The 17,083-nt window shown below is 42.0% G+C and overlaps 1 protein-coding gene across 9 annotated transcripts in view; it reads right to left on the bottom strand.

Annotated features, from left to right (window-relative positions):
• Nucleotides 1–17,083, bottom strand: part of ABLIM1 (actin binding LIM protein 1) — a 292,094-nt gene that overhangs the window by 203,482 nt on the left and 71,529 nt on the right. For 2 of the 9 annotated variants that reach the window (XM_055300654.1, XM_055300658.1), the window contains exon 1: nucleotides 7,886–8,071. The exons of 1 other annotated variant lie outside the window; for it this stretch is intronic. In XM_055300654.1, coding sequence (XP_055156629.1) covers nucleotides 7,886–7,949 — 64 coding nt within the window. In that variant the 5' untranslated portion in view covers nucleotides 7,950–8,071. Of the gene's footprint in view, nucleotides 1–7,885; nucleotides 8,120–17,083 lie in introns of those variants that run through there. 6 more of the 9 variants (XM_055300659.1, XM_055300656.1, XM_055300649.1 and 3 more) reach the window with 6 other exon arrangements.

The raw sequence follows: 17,083 nt of genomic DNA on the forward strand, positions 1-17,083 counted from the left end.
TTTATTTACCTTGGGAAAAATCCCCCTCACTTTTGAAGGAGACTGGTTCCTTCCCCCCTGGGATTCCCAGCACGTTGAGATGCTGTGGTCCACTTGTCTACAGCCTATATGGGTTCATGTGAGCCATGAAGGGAGGGATCAACTTCTCCACTATGCTAACTCCACATCCTACAACAGTGGCATGAAGCAGAGCTCAAAAAATAATCGTGAAATGAGTGAGATCGAACCACAACTTCCAGACCCTGTCTTCCGTGTATATTTTGACATCTTCTGCAAGGAGAGAAAAACCAAAAAACAAACACTCAAGGAAAATATGGAGCTTTAATTTAATAGGAGTGAGGCTCTTATCTAAGAGGTATTCCTTCCCACCTTTCCAAAAGCCACACTCCAAACTTCTGTGTCTGGATTTAATGAGCAGTAATCTCTCCAAGTACAGGCCACTGACAGACTGAGTGTAAATGAATAAACAGGGAGTGAAGATTTTGGGGAAAAAACAAAAACAAAACCCCTTGACTTCCCAACAGTATTCTGAGCTTTTTTCTATCTTCAAATATGGGGAAAAACAGGAAGATTGTTAATGAATTCTAAGTGAAATACAATTGAGGTGGAAAAATGCTCATTCGAATCCTGCATATTCTTCACAGTTAAACATAAATCATCCCTTATTAATCCCCTTAGCTCCCTCATACAAATCTAGGTCACATTGGTCAAATAAAATTTTTAAAGTGGCATAAAATCAAATCATTTTAATTAGGTATTTCTTTTACTTTTTTCTCAGACTTCCCCCCCCCCCCCCCCCCCGTTCTCCAGCTAAAGAAAAACACTAACGGTCTTAGTAAGCATGGTTTCAAACAGGCTTTTAGAGGCAGAAATGATCTGTATTGAATAATACCATAGAAGAGTGTAGAGTTTTCACTGAACCACATTAACCTGTGGGAAAGTTTACCAATTAAATGACCATACAAGTTTTACTGACTTCTCTAAAACATGTCTTATTACTGCCTTCAAGATAGTTGTTCCTTTTTTCAAAAAACCTCCCCTAGCAAAGTCTTTCTTATTTCTTTCAATATTCTAGGTTAGTGGTCTATACGCTAATGCCTGCCATCTGTTTTTGCAAAGTTTTACTGGAACAGCGTCCTATCCGTTCATTTATGCATTACCCACGGCTGCTGTGTTACACTCACAGGGGGCTAGCTGCAAGAAAGGCCACTTGGCTGACAAAGGCTAAAATAGTTACTATCTTGTTGACAAAGAGTTGGCTTTAGGCTAGTCACACAAAGTGTTCAAACCTCTCTTTCTTAGCTTTTTGCTCCACCAATATCTTATTCATTGGCTTCATCTGTAGATCATTTCCTCAAGTATGGTTAGGAAGGTCCCTGAGGGCTAAAAAGTCACTTTCTGGTCTTAAAAGTAAAAAATAAGGGGCACCTAGGTGGCTCAGCAGTCGAGCGTCTGCCTTTGGCCCAGGTCATGATCCTGGAGGCCTGGGATCAAGTCCTGCATTGGGCTCCCTGCATGGAGCCTGCTTCTCCCTCTGCCTGTGTCTCTGCCTCTGTGTGTGTGTGTCTCTCATGAATAAATAAATAAAATCTTTTAAAAAATCAAAAATAAAAGTTCTGTCAGGTTAACTGGGGCATTGACTTTTACTTCGGTGTCAATAAGGGTCCATTGGTACCAAAGCTACTGCTACAGTATAGCAGATATGACAGATTGTATTAGTGACCCTAATTTACGCCTCCTTGCAGCCAAGTCCTTTGCCATGTCACTTTCCAATATCCACTCACTTTGAGACTGGGTTTGACCATGGGACTTGTCCGGGCCTGAAGAGTAAGGAGGACATGTTGGTGCACCAGTTCTGAACTTAGGCCTCAAGAGATCATGCATGTTTCTGCTTGTTCTCTTGTCCTTCTCTTTCACTGGGGTGAGGACATGGCTGGGACAAACTGCTGGTTCCAAGAGGAGGGAGAGAGACACATGGAGCAGAGCTACCTCCAAACACGTAAGTCTGCCAAGCTGCCCACTAATGCCACAGACAGCACCTGCCCCTCGGCAGGCAGACTCATGAAACATAATAAACGATCGTTGCTTGAAATTTCTGAACTGGAATGATTATAAAGCAGCCATAGGTAACTGGTAAAAGTTTACCCTGCCTGAAAATACTTACTGCTAATACTTAACATTTCCTTGGAATCTCCAAGGCAAAAATGAAAAAGTTGGCATTTTTTTAGGGATGTAGTTTTTATGTGACTATATTCTCAAATAGTACACATACATGTCTCTTGCCAGCCAAAGAACAAAAGATAAATAGCTAATCGATATGATTTAGTGGGCATCTACCATGTGCTCATTACTGAAATCTGAAAGATATAAAAATTATCATTTCTATTATCAATGAAATTATAATTCTGTTGTAGGAAAAGGAGACGAAATGTGGGATAATTAGAGTTGAGGCAGTAATGGAGTGCCAAAATCTATACAGACTTCAAGCTTCTGGTTAAACATAGTACTTTGTTCGGGGTTTTTTTTTTTTTAATGATTTTATTCATTCATTTCAGAAAGAGAGAGAGAGGCAGAGTGGCAGGCAGAGGGAGAGGGAGTAACAGACTCCCCACTGAGCCGGGAGCCTGATGCAGGGCTCGATCCCAGGACCGTGCGATCATGACCTGAACCGAAGGCAGACGTTTAAGCAACCAAGGCTCCCAGGTGCCCCTAAACATAGTACTTTGATCTCTGCATCTTCACAAAACCCCAAAAAGAACGAGAGAGGAATAACTGCAGATAAGAGATGTGGACACAGTTTATAAGCTAGAAAGTGAATGAATGCTATATGCCAAGAATGGGGAGGCTGTAAGTTAAGCTGGAGGGAGAGGTGTCTATTAGGGGCAAACCAGGAAAGGTCTGGTATTGGGGGCACCAGGTACGTACTGCTGAAGGCAGGCATGTAGGATAAGACTGAATAGGCCTGACAGTGTTTATGGGAAGGAGTTACACCTCTATTCCCCTCCTCATCGTCTCTGTGCCTGGAGACATCTCTTCACAGATGCCCACTGAAAAGGATCTGAGGTGCTGTGCCAAGCTGGGAGGTCCCCTTCCCTGTATGTGGAAATGGGATAAGAGAGAGGAAGCAATCTCTTTCAATTTTCTTTAGCTATTTATTCTCATCCTTAATTCCATCTCCATATAGAAGATGCTTATAAGGCCATCTCTTGATTTTTTTTTTCATGGTAGACATTACCTATTGATTTTCTACAAAGGAAGGTCAGGATTTAACTCTTCTATACTCTTGACTATGGATAACATCTAAACACAAAGGTTGAATTTGGCACCTCAAACTTTCCAAAACCGTAATGTGTCATGTGTCGGAAGAAACGATGAGATAGATAAACAAAGAGCCACACTTAGGAACAGGGAGAAAATGTGTCATCTTAGGGAGTCAGGCAAGAGAAAGTTTAGAATCCTTGATTTTCTTGCTTTGTCTCCCTTTCACGGGAGAAGACACTCTTGTTTGTAGAATGAGGGACATGAATTACTTTGATGAAAATAAAATGAATAAATAAAACTGATAATAGTAGTTACCCCCTAGGTTTGGATGGTGGCCAAGGGAAGCTTTTGCCTTTCATATACTATTTGAAATGTTTACAGTGAGAGCTTATTCTCATATGATTTGTATAATTAAAAATAAAATAAAAATACACACACAAAAATTTAAAAAAATAAAATAACCAAACTAGAATCAAGGTCTTGGATTCTAAGGCAGTGTTCAACAAACTAAATAATTTGGAAGCATCTACATCTTTTCAGGTGGAACCATAACCAATAATTATATAAGTCATTCATTGTTAAATGTAAGGCAGTCTGTTGTGAGTTTTTTAAACATAAACATACTCATTTAATATGATCTTATAAAGCAGGTAGTACTATTACCTCCATTTTATAGATGTGGAAACAGGCTTGGAGAAATTATGACATTTGCTCAAGGTTACACAGCTAGTAGATATCAAAGCCATGATGGGAACCAAATCTTTCTGCCTCTGGAGCTCTGTATCCAGAGGGAAGTTGCTTTCCTTCTGCAAGTCTGAAACTATAGGTTAACATTAGAAAAAATTACTTTGAAATTCACCAAAGAATACCATTTTAGCAAGGGGAAAATAAATCCCCAATCCCTTATGGCTCTGGCAGTAAGCGGCGGCAGAGATGGTTCTTGAGAACAAGAGGCAACTTCCTCCACGCTAGAGCCACAGAAGAAGTGATCTGTGGTCAGATTGTGACCCTTGAATCCACTGGGCTCATCTCTATTCCAAGGAGCACTTCAGCCTTCTCTAGCCAGTGTCCTAATCTCCTGAGGTGACTACCTCCCCTAACATCTTATATTCCTATCCTTGCATTCTTCACCCTGTTCAGGTGCTTATTAATTTGTCATGTACTTGAATTGCTCAGCTCATCTTTGGCACATAATGCCAGTGATCCTTCCAAGATTATAGATATTAAATGACAGACTTATTCTGCACAGTACCTAGCACAGTACCTGCCACCTGCTGAAAGATGCTTAGTAAATTAATGATAACAAACAGAACATTAATGAACTGCTTTAATGCCAAGTCCAGGGAGGGCTCTATGACACATCAGCAGACCCTCCCTGAGGAAGCTACCAATTAGAGAGACAGACTATTACAGTGAGAGTTCCTTTAAACTTAAAAAAAAAAAAAAGGTAAAATAAAAACATGGGCGAGGCCAAGAGCCTCAGAAGTAAAATGGCTAATCAAATTCATGAATCTGCACCTGCACGTAAGGGTTCACATAGCCAACAACACCTTATATAGGAAATATAGGGAAAACAGAGCATTGAAATCATTTAAAAATAGTCAAAAGATGTGCTTTCCACAAAAGAATACCACTCCCCTATTGTGGTGACCCTTTTTCTAAGGGCACTGTGTGTTCCAGTTCACCTTTTAGCTCTTTACCACTTCAATTCACGTGTCAGTGTGAAGTATGATTCCCATGAAAATTATCATAAAAAAGAGTACCACCAGGCTCAAGGAGTTTCTGTTCCATTAAGATCTTCATGATAGTAGTCTTCAAGGGTCGTCATGGTACTGTGGTGCATGCAAGCATCTAGGGAGCCTGCAAGCATCTACTGCAGGGGAGGGGTGACTGGGACAAGTGCTCTTAAAGTTCATTCTATTGTTGACTGTCCTATGAAAACCCAATACCCAGTGCTCTGGCAGCCTGCTCCCACTGCTTGGGCATGTCCCTGGCAATGTCATGCTCTAGTTGACTCACTGGTCACTGACCTTGGCAGAGCTCATTTGCAGTGGCAGCTGTGACTGCCTCGTAAAGCAGAAAAACCTGTCCAGCATTCCATTCTCTCAGATGAAATCTAAAAGGAGTTCTCATAAGCACGTTGCATTTTCTCCCCCTTTTTTGGAAAGGAAGGGCACTTAGAATTCTTACAAACTTAATCCCAGTATTCTGAATTGATATCCTATCACTCCAACTTTTAAAATATGTGTTATGACAGAGAAGTGCAAGTCAACAATCAGATTTTTTAAAAGGTTTTATTTCTAAGTAATCCCCACACCGAAGGTGAGGCTTGAACCCACAATCCTGAGATCAAGAATCGCATGCTCCACCACCGGAGCCAGCCAGGCACCCCAACAGTTAGATTTTAATATAAAAGAGAAGGCTGGGTGTCTTGTATGCCCAAATTACTATTAATTGTATGCAAACACCAGCTCTAAGCATATCGTTTAGCGTACAAGGTAGTAAATCAACAGTCATCTAACTAGCTAATGCCTTCAAGGTGTGCCAGGCAAGAAAGGACAGAATGATGTACTCATTAAAGAGGGAAGGGCGAGTAGAGAAAGCTTTAAGCTGTAAAGCACCACGGATCCACCTTCAGGAATAAGAGACAAAATTTAAGAGTGGTCACGCTTGTTCATTATATATCCATTCAGAATATTCTTCTATTTAAAAAATAGGTAATTGGAATATATTGTCAATTTTCCGAATGGAGGATACTTTTAAAACAATGCAGAGTAATCAAAGTCCTTATGTTCCAAACATAAGGTGTGCCTGTTTTTGAGTCTTAGAATAATCTGCCAGTCTTCCAATTTAATTATGACCGAGATTCAAGTCAACTGTTGAGTGTTCTAGAGATACTCTTTCTGTAAATTCCAGCTGGCAGCAAGTGGAAAGACTCCAAATCCCTTAAAAAAATATGCCATGGAGTGGAAAGAAAGAGTAGTCAAAAAACAGAAAAAATAAATGAAATTTTTTTGAAAAGAGTTTTTTTTTTTTTCCCCCCAGTTTGACCTCAAAAAATATAATCAGATATACGGCTTACTCTGTTTACTTATAATCTCTCTATCATGTAAGATTTTCAAAAACCTGCCCTATCTTTCCTGGAAATCAAAACTAAAATCCTCTCTTTTTACAGTGCAGGGAAAACAGAGGGCTTCAAGTTTATTCAAGTAGAGATATGCAGACATCTTGAGATAGTCTAATTTTATCCCTTTCACTTAGGAAAAGCCATCGAATCGTAGTTTCCAACTCTAAATACTAGTAATATCTTAATAAAATTAATACACACATTATCATTAAAATTCAGATTCTATCTTCTAGGAGAGCCCAGAGATTATTCAAGCATCTGGAGGCCTTTTAAAACATCAGAGGATGTCACACTTCAGAAAGAATAAGGAGGAACAAGCTTCAATAGAATGGGCGTACCGCCCATACAGGGTCCCTATTAGCTTTACATTTTATTATTCTTATGTTTGCCAACTTTTGTCTCCCCAGCAAAATATATGAGGCAGTTCAATAAAAAATAAGAAACACTACTAGAGTTTTAAATCAGCGCTGTCTTTCAAAATCATGTTCATTTGCAGGAGAAAGTTTAATGGCACAAGAAGCCACCATAAATTATTCATCAGTTATAGAGTGTGCCAACCTGCAGTTCCTCTGTACCTCCCAACAAGTGTGTACATGTGAAGTGCAACACGGCCAGGCTCCCCGGTGGGAAGGAAGGCAAACCCAAGGCCTCTGGAGGTCCCAGTAAATTGAGACGAGCAGAGCACTCAGAGTGAAGGTGGGAGGGTAGAGAGCGTGTCCACCTTATGTGGAATTATCCGCTAGCCTGTTCTCCTGAAACCAAAATAAGTTACAATCTCTTATCTTAAGGGATCCGGTATCAAGAAAGGCAGCATGAATCGACACAGGCTGCTGGTTTCAGTGGGGTGGCCCGCAACACTGTGCTGGGCCACCTCTGAAGTTGGGGTGTTGTCTGCTAGTCCCTGGGGATGCTGAGCCCGAGAAGCTGGGTCACTCCTGAAGCCAGCCTCCCCAGGAAACAAACTCCCACAAAACCCAACTCTAGGGGAAGCATTCTAGGGATGGCATCCAAACTCAAAGCGCCTACATGCCCTGTGCAGGAGCACAAAAGGACAACATGAGAAGGAAAGAAGTCATCTCAAAGCTATGTTAACACAGAAGTATGGTCATGGAAGTGGGGTATAGAAGAAAGAGAGCACAGGAACAGAAATGGGATCATAGGGTTCACTCACAGTCACCGAAGACTCTTTTTTTAAAGTGCTCCAACAGTCTAAATTTAATTCAATTTAATTTTGCTGGATTCCCGCTACAAAAGTCATGTCGATTTTAAGACCCCATTATATTAATAATATCTTTAAATATGTTGCTATAGAAGATAGACATTTTTATACAAAAATATGTTATGCGTATAAATAGAGTGTTAACATACTGTAATAAGCATAAAACTTAATATAAAACTTCTAGCCAATGGAAATGCCCTTGCCCTCTCCCCATCTTTAAAGGCATGGTCTGCCCCAGGCAGTGCACATGCCACGTTTACAAAAATGAACAAACAAACCTTGGGTGTCTTCAACCACGTGATGAGGCTCCATGAACTCAGTCTCTCCCCAGGTCATCAACATGCACAAATCTTAGAGCTAAGATTTCAGCTTTTCTTCGCGAGGTGCCTGGCCACACGGGAGGACTGCATCCACTCCTCAAAGGAAAGGCTTGGGCCCTGGCTTTCCTCCCAGGAGTTCGTGGGCTGAGCTGGACTCGAGAGAGGGGTGTGCCACCCAGAGGGTGTGCCGCAGCCAGCGCAGGAAGAACGAGAAGTTTCCTGCATGATTCTAGCTCCTTCCTCACGTACAGAATCCTCACCCCCCTCTGCTCCCCACTCTGTCTCCTATCAATTCTGAAGACCACTCTCAAGAACACTTCAGTTCCGATATTGCACCTGCAGAAAACCATCCTTTCTGAGAAGCCGGCATTAAAACATGCTCAGAATGTTCCTCGGATTTTCCTCCACTCTGCAGAATCCGGAATCCAGATTTTGGTCACGGTCATTTCACAATAACTCAAACACATGAGGTGAAGAAGAAGAAGGAGGAGGAGGAGGAGGAGGCGGAGAAGGAGGAGGAGGAGGAGAAGGAAGAAGAAGAAAGAAGGAGGAGGAGGAGAAAGAAGAAGAAGAAGAAGAAGAAGAAGAAGAAGAAGAAGAGGAGGAGGAGGAGGAGGAGGAGGAGGAGGAGGAGGAGGAGGAGGAGGAGAAGAAGAAGAAGAAGAAGAAGAAGAAGAAGAAGAAGAAGAAGAAGAAGAAGAAGAAGAAGAAGAAAAAGAAAGAAGACTGATCTTCCCAAGCCTTCTGCCTTCTTTTTTTTTTTTTTTTTTTGCCTTCATTTTTCACTTAATGAGTTATTGCCTCACCAGATGGGCTCTTATTACTTTTTTTAATACAAGGATTTAACAAAAATACTATAACTTGAGGAGGTTCCTTTTACTATCAGCCTATTCCTCGTGGCTTTGGACGTTCTTCCCTGACAAAACATTGGTCTGAGGCAAGCTGTGGACTTTGAGTCCGTTTATATTAGGTACAGGCTGTCTGAAAACAATGACCTCATCCGGAAAGGCTCAGGAAAGAGGCATTTTTTTCCCTTTAGTCAGGAATGCCCTGATGCTGGGTTGGATTACCCGCCACCCACAGTCCAGCGTTTCTCCTGGTTATTTTTGAACACCAGGGCTTTTACAAACTGGAAACACTATGAAGATAGAGTTTAAATGGGAAAAGACACTTAGGACAAATATCCCCAGCCTCAGATACGTTTACTGGCTGAAGAGGTGGAAGGAAACTGCCATAATTGTTTTAAGTGTGAGGGTAAATCATTCAATTCCTGTAATAAAGACACAAGCACGAGCAGCCATTCTGAGATATTAATTTAATATAAAGCCCATAATCTACCCACTGGAAGGAGAGACCACACAATCACATTGTTTCAATATCAAGTTCGATTAATTGTACGTCCCCAGCTTACTCTCTTCCTCGTCGAGATGGCTTATTTTGTTTTGGATTGGCTCTGAGGATAGCCATAGTCCTGGATTACCCCATCCGCTGGCCTCCTAGTCCAGGCCACTGCCTGGAACTTTGTGCCTCCGATAAGGTCCTCCTGACTTGGCCGAAGCACCAGGCACCAGACAATGGAGCACAACTGGACTACTCGTTGATAAAATGCTTGGCATCTGCAGAGCTGTCTTATGTCAGCTGCTGCCAAAATGCCAGTCACATTGATTGAAATCTTCTGATTACGCCTAATGCCTAACATTCTCATGACAGTGATTTCATGCTTTCATGTTTTTTGGTTAGTGGCTCGGAAGTCTTACCAAATGATAGAACAGAAATCTTTCACAACTGCATTTTTAAAAAAATTCCCATTAGCATCATTTCAAATGTAATGGAAGCTAGTTTTTTCCTAGTCCCTTGAAATCTCAGATTATGATTCCTACTGGATTTTATGTGAAAGGGGGAGGAAGAAACCACATGTCATGCTGCCACTATTTCCTGGAGCTAACCCAGGACTCTAATGAAGAGTAACTTGCACGGGTTCCTTGTCTTTCATAAGGCAGCACTGTGGAGGTGGAAGGGCAAGCCAATATTGAAACTTTGACTTTGTGAACAGTTAGCCAATAATGTAGCTCCTTCCAAACCATGACCCGCCCTCCGCACCCCCTCTCCCCTGCCAGATTTGACTTCTGTTAGTTGAAGTACAAATACTTTGGTGATTTATTAGACTCCGCAAACCAATTGCTCAAAAATTGTTTAAAATGTATAACCATATTCTAATGACATGGCAATGGTACTTCTGCAAAGTCATTTAAAGATCAGCGACTCTGGGACGTCTGGGTGGCTCAGTTGGTTAAGTATCCAACTCCTGATTTCAGCTCAGGTCATGATCTCAGGGTTGTGAGATCCAGCCCCAAGTCAGCTTTGCACAGGACATGGAGACTGCTTAAGATTCTCTCTCCCCTGTTTCTTTCTGCTCTTTCTATCACCTCTCGCATGCATGCTCTTTTTCTTTCGAAAAGAAGGAAAAATCAGAACTACTGCTGTGTGTACTTTGCCTTACATAACTCAATCATCTAGGACCTGGAGCATGAGCCTCTCCCTCAAAACCCCTCAGAACTCTTCCCAGGAAAGCAATCATCAGTCAGCAAAATTAATGAATAAAAACACTTTAATTTGCCTATGTACCTATATTTGAGAAATGCTTGATTAAGCGTTGTTAGACAGGTTTCTTAACCATGGACTTCTCAGAGACATTGATATGCATGGATGCCATGTAATTCTCTAAGAGACGAGGAGTAAGATAAGAAGCATCTCCTAAATGTATTTGGCCAGAGAACCCTAACCCCAGCACAAATAATAACTTAGCACAGAACAGAGTTTGGAAAACTCTGCTTAGGGGAAGGAGATCGCTAGATGGGATTTTTGAGATCATTCACCTCATAGCGTCAGAGATGAAAAACCTTAAAGCCAAAGGAATTTAGGGACCTGCCCAAGGTTGCACAGAATGCAGAAGCAGGTCAACTCCGCCTGGCAACGTTTGGTTCTGCCTTGGGGGGGGCTTTGAGGGGCCACAGTGCCCGGCTCTATGTGGGGGAAAGTATGGGCCCCAGTGATGCTACCACACCCTGGTAACAGAGATGCTGCATGTTCTTCAGCAAACAGCACATCTTACAACAGATTGTGTTAAAAGAGCTGGCCTAGGAGATGAGGATCATGAGATTTATGACAGAGCTGAGAGAAAAATAGCAGAGGTCAGTAACAAAACATGCACGGGGCCCTGGCCTCACCTTTAAACTCAGCAGAAGAGAAAGAAACCTAAAGCAAACTGAATTCCATAAGAAAAATGATTCCCTTGGGAAAGATGAAAACTACATTTCTTAAAAGGTCATATTCAATAAGGAAGAAGACCCTTCCAGACCCTAACTAGAAAGGTACAGGGAAAAAAAATCAAGAACTCATTTGTCATTCCCCTTGAACTTGTGATCCAATGATACTCCCTTATAAGCCCAGATGGTTGGCACCAGTCCAAGCTCAGCTCTTTGACTCCATTGGAAGGATCAACTTTAAGAACTGAATGAACTTGCAGTTCACCAACCTCTTAAACACAAAGCACTCTTGATGGTGGCTGAATCTGGAAAGGGTCTTTATAGTGCACAAGTATCTCTGTGCTATCGGACCTACGATAGCTTTCCAGGTGGATCCCATGTGATTATTTTTATGACCAGAAATGAAATTTTATGGACTTTACTAAGATAATATCGATGCCTCTTACATATGGTCATGACTATCCGCTTCGTAAACTGCAAATAGAATAGCCTCATCACTATTCATAGCTCACATTTACTGAGAACGAACTCTCTACAGGCACTGAACAAAGATCCCCTCAATGATTTCTTATAACCCTCTGAGGCAAGCACCATCATGATCTCCACCTTAAAGATGAAGCAATTGAAGTAGAGAGAAGTGCAAGAAATTGTCCAAGGTCACACCCCCTGTGAGAGATACAGCTGTGGCTTGGGCCCAAGCAATCAGGATCGGAGGCCATACCCAAGATGCTGAAACTTCCTCAAGACATTAAAACAGCTCAGGGAGAATGATTATATCAGAGAAAATGCCAAAGCCATCTCCACATCTGAAATTATGATGAGTTGATGCAAAGCATGAGTTTAGCAGTGCATGGGTTACTGCAAAGAGGGCAGCCTGGGTAGCTCAGTGGTTTAGCGCCGCCTTCGGCCCAGGGCATGATCCTCGATCCCCCCAGGATCGAGTCCCACATCTGGCTCCCTGCATGGAGCCTGCTTCTCCCTCTGCCTATGTCTCTGCCTCTCTGTCTCTCTATTCCTCATGAATAAATAAATAAAATATTTTTTTTTAAAAAAAAGAGTTACTGCAAAGGGGGAAGAAGCAGAAACAATGTACTTAGTGGTTGCCATCAGAAACCACCTCCGCCGCCCTCCCCACCGCCACCATAACTAAGGAGTTGAGGACAGTGGACTTTATTAGCTCCTTGCCCCTTTATCCACTCATCTGCCTAGACTCTCGCTCTCACCTGCCTTAGCTGGACTACAGGGGATTAAAGGCATTCTGTATTCCCTGCAAAAATAACGGGCATTTCTCTTCAGTGACTCATTTGACACAAATAAGCTATAGGGACTGGGGGATTCCAAACTTTCCATGCTTTTGAAAAAGTGGTGAGGATAAGGTCTACAAGGAAGAAAATTACTGCAGAATGCGGAGGTCCTACCTCACTTTCATTGTAAGAGGATCAAATGTCAGGTTAAATCATAATGACTTACTAGAGTCTGAATTTTTATAATTTCTACATTAATTACCGTTTGGCTTACAAGTGATAGATGACTGTGGCAACTGCAAAGTATTCCACACCTAGCTTCACCCCTAGAGAATGATGGAGGATATTTATTGACTGTATTATACACAGAGGGCTGCATTTTGTATGGAATTTTGGTTTTTGGAGGGTAGGAAACAGAATTAACATCCAGAAGATACATACCTGCCCTGGCAATGTTACTACATCGTTCTAGGTCACCTATACCTTTTGCTGTGGGTACCACTCCCAAGCTGGTCTACCACTTTTTTGGAAGCTGCATTCAGAGTTAGTGGGAAAAGAAAATATGGCACATTTCAATGAGGATGAGAATGTTCCCTCAAACCACTGACTCTGATTCAACCTCCCAGCTCACTTTGGGGGACCTTAAATTTAACATTCTGTATGACTCTGCCTAGTTAACAGTCTGCTGACCATAAAACAATCATATTTAGTCTCTACTGCAAGCAACCATTTACTCATGGTCACATGCAAACTCATTATTCCAAAGATGTTCTCACTGACTTTTGAAAATCTTAATGGTTTGTCTCTGCCTGCTTTCAACTTTCATTTGATGATCCAAAGGGAGCTGGACAAGTTTGTAACTATGTGTATCACAATTTTATGAATCTAATCAAAAATCAAAACAAAAATCTTCCTACTCTTCAAAATTCAAGAGAATAAGTCTAGTTTAAGGGATTTTAATTATACGACAAAAACAATATGCATTAAGCCTTTCAAAATAAGTCAACCCTGAGGATGTTTTGCTAAATGTTTTTAAGCTTCCTAAAAAACAACCTCTAGGGTCAAGGACAAAGTTGCCTTTAGCAGTCAAACACCTCTAGCAAACAGAAGCCTTTAGATAGGCACATTCCTTTGAGCACACAGACAGGGAGTATGGAAGCTGGGGGTAGGGGTGTGTGTCTTTAGATCATCTAGTCTGAATGTTTTGGAGCTCATATACAGAATAATCAGGCTTTCAGGGATTGGTGAGGGGTTGGGGGTGAAGGGTTGATTCTGGGTTCCACTCCAACTTCCACCAAAGAAACTGTGGCTCATCTACTTCATTTTCTAAGCTTCCAGATGAGCCTTTATTTGAAGAAAGGCTAAAAACAAAACATACTCTTTGAAAAAATGCCCATCCTGTCCAATATTTTCATTTTAGAAAGGAAAAGGAAAGCCAAGTGAATGAGCAGTCAAGGCAGGGTTACACCAGCCAGTGGTTCTGAGTAGCATACTCCAGTGCAAGCACTTTCCCCAAACTGCCAAGTCCACAGCCCCCAATAAATAGGTCCTCAGTCCTTGTCCATGAACACCCTCAGGTCTACCTGCTGTGAGTCCTACTAGACCTGCCCACAGCCCTACGGCACAGGCTTGCAGTTGTGGTGGTGGTCTTGTTCTTGTTCTTATCCTTATCCTTATCTTTATCCTTATTCTGATTTTAGCTTTTCTAGAGTACTAGATAGGTGCAGGACAGGAGCAAGAGTCCTGCTGATGGGAGGTGAAAAATGAAACCTTCTGAAGTTTTATGTAAATTAATAGAAAATAATATTTGGTTGATAAAAGTTGAATTTACCCTCAAATTAGGATGGGAGCAAGGTATGTCCTGCTTGCTGTGATCGTCATTCTCAAAGTTTTGTTACTTAGCAAACCACAGCCAAGCTTACGGTGTGGGGTCTTGTCCCACGCCTTCCACAATTCCAAGCCTCTGTGGTTAGTCTGGGATTGCATTCCGTACAAACACCACAGTTGCTGGTTCCAGGAGGATGGGTGCTTCATTTTGTAAAACATGATGAAACCAAAGTGGGAGGAACAAAAACTAGTAAATTAAAGTGAACTATTCCAGCTATCCCTGGGGGCTGTGGTTGACATGAGGTTCCTTTATTTATTTATTCTTTAAGATTTTTATTTACTGGGATCCCTGGGTGGCGCAGTGGTTTGGCGCCTGCCTTTGGCCCAGGGCGCGATTCTGGAGACCCCAGATCGAATCCCACGTCGGGCTCCCGGTGCATGGAGCCTGCTTCTCCCTCTGCCTGTGTCTCTGCCTCTTTCTCTCTCTCTCTCTCTGTGTGTGACTATCATAAAATAAATTTAAAAAAAAATTTTAAAAAAAAGATTTTTATTTATTCATGAGAGACACACACAGAGAGAGGGGGGCGGGGCAGAGACACAGGCAGAGGGAGAAGCAGGCTCCATGCAGCGAGCCCGACGTGGGACTCGATCCCGAGTCTCCAGGATCAGGCCCTGGGCTGAAGGTGGTGCTAAACCGCTGAGCCACCCGGGCTGCTCGACATGAGGTTCCTTTAAATAAACTCCTAAGATGATTCTGGTTGCCATCCACCAGGTGAGTGGTCTGAGCAAGTTATTTTATCTATATGTGTCTTGGTTTTCTCGCGTGTAAAATAGGGATAATTATAGCACCTACTTTTTGGGGTGTTGTGAGAATTTAAGGAAATAGTTCCTGGTACATAGTAACCTCTATATAAATACTAGTTATCATAGTTATTCTTCTTATTAAAAAAAAATTAAGTACTAGACAAAGACCAGGGGCCAGAAAGTAGCAAGAGCCCCAGCAATTTAAAATGAGAAATGAAAAAAAATAAAAATAAAAATAAAATAAAAAATAAATAAAATGAGAAATGAGGGGTGGCAGGGTGGCTCTGTTGGTTGGGCATCTGCCCTTGGCTCAGGTCAAGATCTCAGGGTCTTAGGATTAAACCCCATGTCCAGCTCCCTGCTCAGCAGGTAGTCTTCTTCTCTATCTCCCTCTCCATCTGCCCCTCCCCACCCCTGCTCGTGATTTCTCTTTCTCTCTCAAATAAATAAATAAAATCTTAAAAGAAATTTTTTAAAAAATGAGAACAAAACGAAATTGTTCTGAAGTTTAATGTAAATCAATAGAAAATAACCATTGGTTAATAATAGTGGAATTTACAAGTTGGGATGCTTGTCAGCCTCACTGTCTAATCTAGGGTCTTGCTGCTCCAAGCCCCCTGGAGCAATAGTATCGCCATCGCTGGAACTTGTTAGAACTGCAGAGCCTCTGGGCCCACCCCAACTCTCACCAACCAAATCAGAATCTGCCTTTAAACAAGGTCTCCAGGCAATTTCCCAGCCCATAAGAGCTGGAGAAGGCTGCTTTATGGCATATACCGAGATTTCCCTGTTTGTAAGTGAAAGGAGTAAGACCTCATTCTACAGTTACATCTCCACACATTATCCTAAATTCTACAGCCCTTTCCAGCAGCAGCTCTCATGTTACATCGTTTCACTAACCTGAGTCTTAAGGCGGATGCTCCTTTTATGGGACATAATAATATTTCAGGAGGGCATCCAAAGCCACAAAGTCACTTCTTGTTAGTAATGTCAATGATTTGAAAGCGTCATCATCATGATCATCCGCCAATGGCTCACATTCATAGAGCTCTTAAAGTATGCGAGGATTATTGCAGATTAGTGCAACGAGCTTTCCAGATGTTCTCATGTACTCGCAAAACCCTTTCAAGTAGGGGTTACTCTCCCCATCTTACAGAGGAGGGAACTGAGCTCAGAGAGGCAACATCACTTTCTTAATGTAAAAGGGCCTTTCTGAAGTCAGCTCTCTTACTACAAAGTATATGCCTATGACATCCAACTCATATCTCTGTGGAATGGGGAGCAGTGATTATCTCCCTTTGTATGTGAGGAAAACTGAATCCACAGAGTGAAAAAACTATATAGAATCAACCACCTAAGACTCAGGTCAGAAGTCAGGCTGTTAGGGTTCAAGTTCTTCAGATTAAAGAATTCTGCTGCCAGAAATGCCAGAGATAGGGGTGCCTGGGTGGCTCGGTCAGTTAAGCATCCGACTCTTGGTTTTGGCTCATGTCGTGATCTCAGGGTCATTAGATCGAGCCTGTGTTGGGCTCTGCACTGGGTGTAGAGCCTGCTTGAGGTTTTCTCTCTCTCCCTCAGAACCCCCACCAAAGAAATGCCAATGATAATGCAATAGCAAGGAAGAGATGGGGAGGAAAACCCCATATAAAGTGAAAAGGATATTTTCCATTCATGAAGTTTTGCACAACCAAATCAAGGGACTTCACATTTTTATCTCAGTGGTCAAGAGCTGACTGGTGTGTCAGATTCTTTGGCAAACTAGAACATCCAGATTTTTATTGCCATCACTTGTGGCAACTGGTCCTCATCAGCATATCACAGCTAATGTCCCACACAATCATCCTCGTCCCACACAATCATCCTCGCACACCTGGGAAATTCCCCAGTGACAGTCTCTCTGACTTCCCTCGCTACATCTCTATCTATGTTTGATACCAAAGAGTTCAGCAAGATTAGTCACAATCTTTCCTTGATAGCACCATCATCGTAAAGTCAAAGATGCAGGTTTTAGGATC

Source organism: Nyctereutes procyonoides, unplaced genomic scaffold, assembly GCF_905146905.1.
Source record: "Nyctereutes procyonoides isolate TBG_1078 unplaced genomic scaffold, NYPRO_anot_genome, whole genome shotgun sequence".
NCBI classification, from domain to species: Eukaryota; Metazoa; Chordata; class Mammalia; order Carnivora; family Canidae; genus Nyctereutes; species Nyctereutes procyonoides.